The sequence below is a fragment of the Sus scrofa genome, chromosome 7 (genome assembly GCF_054392235.1).
Source record: "Sus scrofa isolate SSC_HxYL_T2T_F1_AM1 chromosome 7, Sscrofa_HxYL_maternal_Yorkshire_Landrace_v2.0, whole genome shotgun sequence".
Lineage (NCBI taxonomy): Eukaryota > Metazoa > Chordata > Mammalia > Artiodactyla > Suidae > Sus > Sus scrofa.
The window spans coordinates 100,040,418-100,053,738 of record NC_139389.1 but is presented as its reverse complement, the minus strand read 5'-3'; the positions used below and the strand labels follow the sequence as shown (position 1 = coordinate 100,053,738).

The 13,321-nt window shown below is 40.0% G+C and overlaps 1 protein-coding gene across 3 annotated transcripts in view; it reads right to left on the bottom strand.

Moving 5' to 3' along the window:
• Positions 1-13,044, bottom strand: part of CHURC1 (churchill domain containing 1) — a 28,619-nt gene extending 15,575 nt beyond the window's left edge. Inside the window, exons 1-3 of one of the 3 annotated variants that reach the window (XR_014810987.1) lie at positions 12,903-13,024; positions 6,123-6,258; positions 2,776-3,535 (exon numbers count right to left, since the gene is read on the bottom strand). Coding sequence is in view for 2 of the 3 variants with exons in the window: in XM_003128640.7 (XP_003128688.3) it covers positions 3,465-3,535; positions 6,123-6,258; positions 12,903-13,022 (327 nt within the window). In the remaining variant the exon portion in view is untranslated. Of the gene's footprint in view, positions 1-2,775; positions 3,536-6,122; positions 6,259-12,902 lie in introns of all 3 variants that reach the window. The other 2 variants (XM_003128640.7, XM_013978294.3) reach the window with 2 other exon arrangements.
• Positions 13,045-13,321: the final 277 nt, after the last annotated feature.

Sequence of the window (13,321 nt, the reverse complement as noted above, 5' to 3'; positions counted from 1 at the left end):
GGTTTTGCTGAGTCTGGGACTAACATATACATACTACTATGTATAAAACAGATAAACAACAATGACCTACTGAATGGCACAGAGACCTATATCAATATATTATAACTGATAACGGAAAAGAATCTGAAAAAGATTCTCTTTCTCTCTCTATATGTATGTGTATATATATATATATATATATATATATATATATATATATATATTGCTGTACACCTGAAGCTAATATAACATTTGTAAATTAACTATACTTCAATAAAAAATGGCTAAAAATAAAACAATGGTTTTGTTAAAAATAAATTTGTTTAAAAACAGAATCCTGGAGTTCCCGTCATGGCTCAGTGGTTAATGAACCCAACTAGGAACCATGAGGTTGCGGGTTCGATCCCTGGCCTCACTCAGTGGGTTAAGGATCCGGCGTTGCCATGAACTGTGGCATAGTTCGCAGATGCGGCTCGGATCCCGAGTTGCTGTGGCTGTGGTGTAGGCTGGCAGCTACAGCTCCGATTGGACCCCTAGCCTGGGAACCTCCATATGCCATGGGTGCGGACAAAAAGGAAAAAAAAAGAAAAGAAAAACAGAATCCTTATCTTTTAGAGATATGTACTGAAATATTTATGGAAATAGTAATAAATTGGGGATTTTCTTCAAAGTAATCCTATGTGGGGAATGTGGAGATAGTAAGGCCAAATAAAGCACTGTAACAAACAAAACAAAACAAAACAAAACAGAGAAAAAACAAAGGAAGAGTCAAAGTGACTTAAAAAGAAAGAAAAAGTCTAGCACTAAGGACCCCAAAGGACAAAGTGCTTCAAAAAGACAATGATTAACAAAATCAGATCCAGAAGAGATGTTAAGAGAGCTATGAACTGAGGCAAGTTCACAGGATTTGGCTACATTACAGGAAATCTATGAGAGAACAGTTTTAGAAAAAAAGAGGAAACCAGTTTGTCACTGGTTTAGAGGAGCAGAGGGGGTAAAGAGCTATTTAAGTAAAGAAACAAAAGGAAGGAGAGAGAAGATTAGAGAATGAATCAAAGACATAGCCACATAGCCAAGTGAAACAAAAGGACTTTATTTTTAACAAATAAAGAACTAGGCCTATTTAAGGTAAAACTGCTTTAAGTCCCACAGAGAAAAAGAGGATGCTAGAAAGAGAAGATAAGATGAGATTTCTGAGGAAATGCAGTGGGGGTAGCAGCAGAGAGGAGGAAATTAAAATCTCTACAGTAGGAGGGAAGGGAGAGAGACTAAAGTTGTGGCAAAGCTATGCATGGTGTGCAAGAGAAGAGTAGTGAGGAATGAGAAAGGAAGGCGGGCCAGCCCGGTGAGAACCTTGGAATGGGGAGCCTGGGTATTATACTGTGGCTATGGAAAGGCCAATGAGGTAGTTGGAAAGCATGGTTTTAAGAAAAAGAATCGGGGGGGGGGGTGTAAGTTAGGAGTTTGGGATTAAGATATACACACTACTACATATAAAACAGATAACCAATAGGGAACTATACTCAGTATTTTATAGTGACTTATAATGAAAAAGAATATATATGTATATGTATAACAGAATCACACTGCTGCACACCTGAAACTAACAGAACATTGTAAATCAACTATACTTCAATAAAGAAAACTAAGCTGATGGCAGAATATAGAATATGGGTGGGAGGGGGAGTGGATGTTGGAGAGAGAAGACTGGAAGAGAGTCCAGCTTAAAAGAGTTTTTCCAAGAGTATTCCACCCTATCCAGGCATTGTTACTACAGTCAACTTCCCTTACCTTCTTCCTACCCCAGAGGAATTTCTAGGTAGCTTTGAAAATGGCTAAGCTCAGTCATAAAGGAAAATCAGTGTGACTTTGGTCTCATGGTGGTGATACACAATGGCTCAATATTGCCATTGCCTGCTCAATAAGCAGGCAATGGCAATATCCACTTAGGGACTCTAAAAAGCTCACAGGAGCTTCAGGAACTTCTAGAAAATAGCTATAAGCACTCCTTCCTCCCATGAACAGATAAGCCCCTGACATGCTTATTCTCCTTTCTGGCCACTACTCATTTACTGAGGTCTTGATTTTGCCCCAAGTGACAACTATCATATAAGTATCTTTGAGGCATAATATTTGGATGCTGAGGAGACGTGGTTACGATGTTGTTTAAGATTAATCACAACATATTAGATTAGATTCTGACAGGTGACTAGTGCCTTCATCCACATTAAAATGAGAATGAATGAAGAGTTCCCGTCGTGGCTCAGTGGTTAATGAACCCAACTAGTAACCATGAGATTGCGAGTTCAATCCCTGACCTCGTGCAGTGGGTTAAGGATCCGGCGTTGCCATGAGCTGTGGTGTAGTTCACAGACACAGCTTGGAACCCATGTTGCGGTGGCTCTGGTGTAGGCCGGCAGCTGCAGCTCCAATTCTATGCCTGGCCTGGGAACCTCCATATGCCATGGGTGTGGCCCTAAAAAGACAAAAGACAGAAAAAAAAAAAAAAAAAAAAAAAAAAAGAAGACAGAGAGACTGAATGAAAGTGGTTATACTATTTTATAAGATTCTGTTGTAGAAGATTCTATCACATAAATTATAGCACTAACCCAATATGAAGGACTAAAAAAAAAAAATTCCCCTGCCTGTAAAAAGCTCTTACCTAATATTTATATCCTATGGATGAACATGTAGTTCACACTAAATAACTTGAAAGTAGAGGCAGGGAGGGACAGACACAGGTGAGTGTGTCCCTGAGCTTTCCAATCTGTCCTTGGCTCTCCCTCACTATTCAGCTTTTCTTCCTGACCATCAGACCTGTGAATCTTCAGCAACTTCAGGCCTACACCAGCCTGCAGGATTTTGTAGACTTCCTCACATGCTCTCACAATGGTATAAGGACTAATCCTTATAATATATTCTTATTCTCTACCTTTATAGTGGTTCAGCTTCTCTCTTCCAACCCTGACAAGCCTATCTTGTCATTTCACTCTCATCAAGTATATTAAAATGTCTTAGCACAACTGAGACTACAGAGTTGCTCAACTCCACATGCCTACTGGGGAAATAGAGATAACTTCCTTAGCACAGTTTCCATGCTTAGCAAGGATGGTGGCAGTGGGCAGGCTAACACTTAAAGCCAACAACTGTGCAATCACATAACTGGGTGGAGAAAAAAGGGGCATGATGGTAACCTCCTAAGAAGTCATAAAGTACTAGCTTTTTATAAGCAAAAATGACAGGACTGAGATATCATTTGTAAGACATGTATTGTGCTTTGTGACTCTGTGACGACAAGTTTGAATGGATCTACCCACATCTAAAATATCTCTCAACTTACACAGGTAGAAGACAAGGTTGGTCTCCTCTAGTATTTGCTAGCACTTCATTTACGAAGACTGTACCTAGATTTTTCAAGAGTATTTTTATTATCCCCCTTCCCCACAATAACATACCAAATAACGGACCCGAAATTCTATATTTACCTGAAATTCATCCATGATACTGAACGTATACTCATGCCTGGCTATGACATGATGACAATTCTTACACAGATCTGCCGAAAAAGAGAAATATTTAAATAATTAAGTCTTGGAAGGTGTCTTAAGACAGTAAAATTTCTATTCTTTTTTTTTTTTTTTTGCTTTTTAGGGCCGCACCTGTGGCATATGGAAGTTCCTAGGCTAGGGGTTGAATTGGAGCTGCAGCTGCCAGCCAACACCACAGCCACACCAACGAGGGGATCTGAGCAGCATCTGCAACCTATACCACAGCTCGTGGCAATGCCAGATTCCTCACCCACTGAGTGAGGCCAGGGATTGAACCTGCATCCTCATGGATTCTAGTCAGATCTGTTTCTGCTGTGCTATGAAGGGAACGCCTTAAAATTTCTATTCTTAACACGGCATTGCTTTAAAAGAATCTTAACTCTGTCATATTTAACACAGCGGGAAACCCATATCTACCTTTTCTCCCCCTTTATTTTTTAACTCAATGAATTTTATTACATTTATATTTGTACAATGATCATCACAACCCAATTTTATAGCATTTCAAACCCCCAACTCATCCCCCCACCCCCCAACCCATATCTACCTTGATAAGAAATCCAAAATCCATCACACAGCAATACTATATCATTAAGGTCCTGAACTCAGAGACTAAATGCGCATAAATTAATTCTCACTGAAAGCTCTCTAAGGTAATCAATTAAAAGATATGTACATGTTTTATGGGAGTTCCCACTATGGCACAGTGGAAATGAATCTGACTAGTACCCATGAGGATGTGGGTTCGATAGGTGAGTTAAGGATCCAGTATTATTATGGCTGTGGTGTAGGCTAGCAGCTGGAGCTCTGATTCAACCCCCAGCCTGGGAACTTTCATATGCCTAAGGTGTGGCCCAGGGGAAAAAACAAAGCAAAAAACAAAACAACAAACAAAAGATATATACATGTTTTTTAAACTAGCTGGACCTATTTATGTAAAACCTTTTATTCTCAGCAATACTAGAAATTGTGCTACTAACTAATCATAAACAAAAAGCCAATGCTAGACATTAAAGTGAAATTAGGAGTTCCCGTCCTGGCTCAGGGGTTAGAGAACCCGACTAGCACCCACAAGGATGCGGGTTTGATCCCTGGCCTTGCTCAGTGGATTAAGGACCTAGTGTTGCCGTGAGCTGTGGTGTAGGTCAAAGATAAGGCTCAGATCCCACATTGCCATGGCTGTGGTGTAGGCCAGCAGCTGCAGCTCTGATTGGATCCCTAGCCAGGAAACCTCCATATGTTGTGGATGCGGCCTTAAAAGACAAAAAGACCAATAAATAAGTAAATAAATAAAGTGAAACTAACAGTTAATAAAACGCTAATAAAAACATATAATAACTATAATTTACTGAGTGCTTAATGTGTGCCAGATACCATTTTAAATACTTTTTATCTGTCCATTCACTTAGTCTTCTCAACTCAAAGAGGTAGATACTATTGTTATCACCTTCCTAGGGATAAGGAGACACAGGTACACTGGGTAACTGAGAAGACTACCGAGCTAGCAAGTATTGGAACCAGAATTCAAACCCAAGCTTTCTAGCTCCAGAGCCCTTGCTCTTGACCACTGTGCTTTCCTACATGGAACAAAATAGAGTTTAAAGGGGTATCTGTTAAAACAAAGAAAATGATTCTTCTCATTTAGAACCTTTTTCCATATGTCTTTCACTTCTTTCAAAATATCATTATTTGCACATTTATTCCTCATATATATTCAAAACCAAAAAAAAAAAAAATCCAAAAAAAATAGGGGACAAGCAAAAAGGAAATTCGAACAGTTTAAATAGTCGCCACGATCTCTGGGCACTAAAGTAAACATATACTTAATTTACTCATAGAGATTCTCAGTGCCAACCTCAGAACTGATTTATTTTTTATTATACGAAGTCATTTATTTGATTTCCCAGTATCAGGGATGAGGAACAGCATATGAAGGTAGCCTATTTACAGCAGCCAAGGAAAAAAACTATAGACTGACCGTGAAAAAAGAAACAAAATGCTATAAAAGCAGAATCAAGACTGAAAAAAACCATACTATCCCAGGATCACTTAGTATAAGGCAAACATAAGCCCTAAACACTTTAATAGCTGTGGAGGCCATCATCATATTATACTATAGTAGAAAGTGAAAATTCACGTGGATGACTCTAAGGTTGAAAAAAAAAAGTCCCTCTATCTTGTTTCAGAAGCCATAAAGTCTTTAAAAATAAACAGGAGAGGAGTTCTCTTGTGGCACAGTGGGTTAAGGAACCAGCACTGTCATTGCAGTGGCCCAGGCTGCTGCTATTGTGTGCGTTTGATCCCTGGCCCAGGAACTTCCATATGCAACAGGCATGCCCCCCACTACCCCCCAAAAAAAACCCAGAAGAAAAGCTCGTGCCTGAATCATAAGCTTCAATTATCTGCAAAAGTCATTTATGTGGAATATCTGATGATGCTAGATTAATGAGGTATTCTTTCTGTTTTCCTCTTAAAAAACTAACTAGTAACTGTATTGCAATATGATATTGGAATAGACCTCATAATATTTTGCACAACCTAAGTCTCAAAAGCTGACACCTGCTAACAGACTTGGATGGAAAGAAGGCTACTTACGATCATAGGTAACTATTTCTTCTCCATCTTCCTCTTTGAAAGATTTGTTTGTGATCAGCATAAAATCCCGCTTATTGCATACTGCACAGCCTGTAAAGTTCAGCAAGAAAGATCCATTCTCCAGGCAGATGTTACCCTAAAATATGAAAAGCAGGCATTTAATTTTCTTATATTTCAAAATCCTTGGTGAAAATGATTAACAGACTTAAAATATCTAAAGGCAGGAGTTCCCGTTGTGGTGCAGTGGTTAACGAATCCGACTAGGAACCATGAGGTTGTAGGTTTGATCCCTGCCCTTGCTCAGTGGGTTGAGGATCTGGCGTTGCCATGAGCTGTGGTGTAGGTTGCAGACGCAGCTCGGATCCTGTGTTGCTGTGGCTCTGGCATAGGCCGGCGGCTACAGCTCCGATTAGACCCCTAGCCTGGGAAACTCCATATGCCACAGAAGCAGCCCAAGAAATGGCAAAAAGACCAAAAATAAATAAATAATTAATTAAAAAAAAAAGAAAACAGAACTAAAAAAAATTAAAAAATTAAAAATTTAAAAATTAAAAAAAAAATTAAAAAAATGTATTCCAAGTTCCAAATAGCCGAGTTAATATATATATATATATATATATATATATATATATATATATATATATATATCTAAAGGCAAAAAACATGGCCAGAATTTACTTGTTTGAAGTACACCAAGCAATTTTTTTTTTTTTTTTGTCTTTTGTTTTTTTAGGGCCCCACCTATGGCATATGAAGGTTCCCAGGCTAGGGACTGAATAGGAGCTGTAGCTGCTGGTCTACACCACAGCCACAGCAATGCCAGCTTCGAGCCACGTCTGTGACCTACACCACAGCTCACAGCAACACCTGATCCTTAACCCACTGTTCGAGGCCAGGGATCAAACCTGCGTCCTCATGGATACCAGTCAGGTTCGTTAACCACAGAGCCATGACGGGAACTCCAACACCAAATAATTTTTTAAAGGACTAGCTCTCCTGTAGAAGTATGAGTCACGTAAATAAAACTGAAGCAATGTTAGAGCTGTAAGTCCCTGAGGGCTGCAACTGTGTTTAAAAAAGAGGACTAAATGCAAATAGATATTTAGAAACAACTTAATGAGGTTTTAATAATTTAACATGTGAAAAGGAAAAAAAATTAGAAAAATCTGATAGTCAATAATATGAAATGAGCTATCTTGGTATAAAACCAAGATGAAAATCCAATCAAAATGGAAACACTGAGCCAATGATTAAAAATATCTTATACACTGTGATGCTCAGTTGACTGGTGAAACAGCATTTTCTCAAGCCTTAAAACTACCACAAAATAAACAAAGAAAAATAAACTCTCAGCTCTATGGATGTCAGTCCTTAAGGTAAGTTCTATAATTCATCAGATTGACACCATGCATTTAAGAGAAAAGGTTTTGTTTGTCATTAAGAAACTGTAAATAACATATGCTCCTGGCTCAAGGGAGGTCATTCTAAAGGCTTATGAATAATTGTTCAGAACTGAAAGTCACTTTATCAGCAACCTAGTTCAACCTCATTTTTTAACTGACATGTAGCTGACTTAAAATATTATATTAGTTTCAGGTCTACAACATAATGATTCAATATTTTTACAGGTAATACTCCATATAAAATTATTATATAATATGGGCTATATTTCCTGTGCTGTACATTACTTCTTATAACTTATTCATTTTATTCTTAGTAGTTTGTACTTTTTTTTTTTTTGTCTTTTTGCCATTTCTTGGGCCGTTCCCATGGCATATGGAGGTTCCCAGGCTAGGGGATTTCATTGGAGCTGTAGCCACCAGCCTATGCCAAAGCCACAGCAACGTGGGATCTGAGCCGCATCTGCAACCTACACCACAGCTCACGGCAATACCAGATCCTTAACCCACTGAGCAAGGCCAGGGATCGAACCTGCAATCTCATGATTCCTAGTCAGATTCTTTAACCACTGCACCACGATGGGAACTCCAGTAGTTTGTACTTCCTAATTCTCTCCCACTCCTCTCCTCTCTGGTAACCACTAGGTTGTTCTCTGAATCTGTGTTTGTTTCTGGTTTTTTTTTGTTGTTGTTTGTTTCTGTTTTGTTTTGTTCATTTGTCTTACTTTTTTGGATTCCACATATAAGTGAAAACATACAGTATCTGTCTTCCTCTGACTTACTTTGTTAAGCATAATGCCCTCCAGGTCCATCTATATTGTTGCAAATGGCAAAATCCCATTGCTTTTTTTTAGGGCTGCACCTGAGACACATGGAGGTTCCCAGGCTAAGGGTGAAATCAGAGTTGTAGCCACTGGCCTACACCACGCCATAGCAATGCAGGATCCGAGCCACATCTGTGACCTACATCACAGCTCATGGCAACAAAGGATCCTTAACCCACTAAGTGAGGCCAGGGATTAAACCCACAACCTCATTGTTCCTACTCAGATTCATTTCCGCAGCGCTGCGATGGGAATCCCCTCCCCCCCCCCGCCCCCGCCATTGCTTTTTAAGGATGAGATATATATATATTGTCTTTTTGTTCCACTTGTCTGTGACAGACACTTGGGTTGCTTCAACATCTTAGCAATTATAAATAATGGAGCTGTGAACACTAGGGTGCATATATCTTTTTGAATTAGTTTTTTGTTTTCTTCAGATATATACCCAGAAGTGGAACTGCTGGATCATTGTAGTTCTATTTTTAATTTTTTTTGAGGAATCTCCTGTTTTCCACAGTGGCTGCAACAATTTAATACCCACCAACAGTATACTGGGGTACCCTTTTCTTCACATCCTCACAAACACTCACTTGTGATCTTTTTTATAAAATAGCCATTCTGACAGGTGCTATCTTGTCATTTTGATTTGCATTTCCCTGGTGATTAGTGATGTTGAGCATCTTTTTATGTGCCTGTTGGCCATTTCTTCTTTGGAAAAATGCCTACTCGTCCCCGTTTTTCAATCAGGTTATTTTTTTAAAATAGTAGTTCAACCTCATTTCTGACCAACAAACAAACTGAGGTATTTTTAATAGTTAATGTGACTAAAAACCATTCAAATCAATGCCTGACACTCTAATTTAAACATATAACTAGCTTACACTGATTATTTCCCTCTGATTAATCTAAATTTCTGCTATATCTTTATATTGCTATTGCAATTTTAAGAATTTTAAAGCTGAAACTTGAACTATATGAAATATAGGTTTCATTTCCAGTTTGATGTGGAAATATTTTATTACAGTTTTGTGCCTGATTAGTTATTTTAGAAAATGCAGCAGAGTTCTAGTTCCAACTGGTTTGCTAAATGCTTTTCTGAATGAAAAAAATTTGGTTCACAGCTGAGCAAAAAAAATTTGAGTTCTGAAAATGAGTATGGTTCATTTCCAATTTGATTCATGATTGAGTTCAAGTTCTTGGTGTAATATTACAAGCAAATGGGCTGGAGCTCTGTTAGAAATTTTCTAGCCTGTGCAAGACATCTACCATAAAACCCCAGAAAATCTTATGAAACCAAAGATAAATCTACTCATTCTGCATTTAGACCTACCCAACATACTAGACCATTATTTTTCTCTGCCAAATTTTTTAAACAAGTGGACTATTCTTGCTACCACCTCTTTAGTACTTTTCCCTTTGTTAGACTCAAGCAGAATGGCTTCTGCTCTTAATGCCTTAACAATACTGCATGATTTCAAATAATCCCAGAGTTAGAAGGATCCTTGATTTCAAGTAGTCAGTTTTTACCAAACAAGAAGAGTTCAATTCCGTTCCATTTTTAAAAATCTGTTAGAAAGTTCATCATGATTCAAAGTCTGCAATCCCCTAATATCCACCCACTAATTATTTCTATATCTGCCTTCTGAAATTTCAAATAAAAGCTCAATTCTTCCTCATGACAGCCCTCTAATTAGTTTAGAACAGAAAAAAAAAAAATCAGAGAAAAGTGCTTCAGGCACTTTCCTAGTTTTCCAATCACCTGAATGCTTTACTCTTCTCCTTATATGTCTATTTTCACTTCTCATATTACTTTATTCCTTGAATCTCAGTTTTGTGTGTTGTTTTTTTGTTTTGTTTTGTCTTTTTGCCTTTTCTAGAACCGCTTCCCTTGGCATTTGGAGGTTCCCAGGCTAGGGGTCCAATCGGAGCAGTAGCCACAGGCCTATGCCACAGCCACAGCAACTCAGGATCCCAGCCGCATCTGAGACCTACACCACAGCTCATGGCAACGCGGGATCCTTAACCCACTGAGCAAGGCCAGGGACCAAACCTGCAACCTCACGGTTCCTAGTCGGATTCGTTAACCACTGCACCACAATGGGAACTCCTGAAGCTCAGTTTTTGATTCTGGTTGATTCTCTACATTCTTTCCCTAAGAGAACAAATCCTTTCTATTTTGATACTTTTATTTGGCTGACTTATCTATTTGAACTTCTTACTCAAACTGCTATCCTATATTTTCTTTTTTTGTCTTTTTGGTATTTCTTGGGCCGCTCTCGCGGCATATGGAGGTTCCCAAGCTAGGGGTTGAATCGGAGCTGTGGCCACTGGCCTATGCCAGAGCCACAGCAACGCGGGATCCGAGCCGCGTCTGCAACCTACACCACAGCTCACGGCAACGCCAGATTGTTAACTCGCTGAGCAAGGGCAGGGACCGAACCCGCAACCTCATGGTTCCTAGTCGGATTCGTTAACCACTGCGCCACGACGGGAACTCCTTTTCTTTCTTTCTTTTTTTTTTTTTTTTTTTTTGCTATCCTATATTTTCACTTGACTCCTGGGATGTTACATTCTCAACTTCAGATGAAACATGATAAAAACAATCTGATTATCTGCCTCCCCAATTTTGGTTCTCCCTCCCATATGGCTCCAATTTCTGTAGTGATACTTCCACATTTCCCAGCTGCCTAGACTGAAAAGCCTGAGATCATTGACAGCTCCCTCATCTTTCCTCCTACATTAAATTGGTTGAGTCCTGTTAATTCCTTGAAATGAGGTCTTCATTATCTCATGCCTACACTACTGTCGCCATTTGGCTCCCCAAATGCTCTGTAGCATTCCCCCTAATCCCAACATCACAACATATAACCATAAGATTCATTTTCCTAAATAGCAGATTTCAGAATCATTTCCCTATTCAGGTTTTTTGGATGGCAGCCCAGTGCCTAAAGTGTAAAATCTAAACTTCTCAATATAATTTTAAAGTCTTTTGGTAGCTCTGCTCTTAAAAATCCAATCTAATTTCTTTTTTTGTATGTTTGTTATTTCACTGTTACTTTCATTACTCATTCACTCATGGTGTTCCCTCCTATGACTATATCACATTTTTCCAGTCTACAACCACAAATAACACTCTTATGAACATTCTCATACAAGTCTCCAAGATCATACTACATACATGCCTTTATTTGTCTAGAATAGAAACTGCCAAATCATTCTGCATGCATATCTTTAACTTTTTTTATAATACTAGAATTTCTTCAAAGAAGTTGTACCATATGAGTGTTTATGTTACGTATACAACCTTTCCAAACACTAATTACTACTCAAAATATCAGAGACAGAAGCAATTTTCTACCTCCCAACCAGTATGAGAATCATTCTAGTTATCCTGCCCCCTAGCCTTCAGCTCCTCCTTTCCTTTTCTACCCTAGTCACAACTATCTTTCAAGTCTCAAATGAAGTCCACCTTTCTTTTAAGAGAACAGCGGTATCACTTACTGCTCTCCCCTTTCTCTAAACTTAAATAGGATTTATGTACTGTACTTGTCAGTTTTTGTTAATCACATTCTCCTGTAAAATATCAGCTCTCCAGCAACACGGTAGCTGCTTTTTTTTTTTTTTTTTTTTTTTTTTTTTGGTCTTTTTGTCTTTTTACCTTTTCTAGGGCCGCTTCCTAGCATATGGAGGTTCCCAGGCTAGAGGTCTAATCGGAGCTGTAGCCACCCACCTGCGCCAGAGCCACAGCAACGCGGGATGCCAGCCGCGTCTGCAACCTACACCACAGCTCAGGGCAACGCCGGGTCCTTAACCCGCTGAGCAAGGCCAGGGATCGAACCTGCAACCTCATGGTTCCTAGTCGGATTCATTAACCACTGCGCCACGACGGGAACTCCTGCTTTTTATTTCTTACATGGTATCCTTTTCTGGCCTAGCAAGGTACTAGCTACATACATATAAACTGTTCAGTAAGTACACCTGGAATGAGAGCAAGCAAGCTTAGCAACCTCCTGAGCTCCAAAGGAACAGAGATCTAAAAGAAAGTAACACTCCAGAAATCTGAATTCTACTCTTGCTTCTCATACTAACTAGAACGTGAACTCTGGCATTAGTTTCCTAATGCAATCTCCTCTCCAGCCATTAGTTTCATCTGCAAAACTGGGTTAGAACGGATGAGCTCAGAGGTCTCTTCCGGCGCTAGAATTCAGAAAGAACAATGAACAAGCTTGAGAATAAGACCAGGGTAGGGGTGGGGGTGTCCTTCTGTTGTCGACTGGTTGTAGTTGGGGTTTCATTTTCTTTGTCCCCTGGAGCTCAAGAAAAATGGGGTGACGGCTGATATCAGTCGCCAAAGAAGGGATCAGCGGGAACCAACAGTTTCAGGCCGTCTCCGCTGTCAGGTGCCTAAGTACAGCTACCGGGTCACTGGTTGGGGCGGAGCGGCTGAGTCCGCCCAGCGCCCTGGTTTTTTAGGAAAGACCGGCCGGAGGAGTGAGAAACCTCAGGGGCGATCACGGGCCAAGGGCGCAGGAGGTTCTAGGTGCCCACTCGCTCACCCTGTTGGGATATTCCTTCTCCACACAGTCCCCACACATCGCGAAGCAGTTAACAGGGAACGTCCTCCAGTGCTTCCGGGAAGAGGAAACCTCGCGAGAGCACAAAGAAGGTTGACGCATGCGCCCAGAGTACAAGACCCCGGAGTATTTGGTCCCGGGAACCAATTCCAAGTCTCCGCCCTTTAGCAACTGTTGTCAGGGCAGGGAGTGGTCTCCAAGACAACAATCATAGGCAAGGAGTAGGACTTGAGAAACCTTCCAAGAAAGAGGATGGGACCGTGGACCCTCTGGGGGGAAGGAGAAGGGACTCTTCAACTGAGCAAAGTTCAAATAGACGCCTTCCTGAGTCTAGGCTGACAGAGGACAAGTCACAGAACACAAGAAAGGGAATTCTTTCTCATTGCCTTGGCTCACATTTA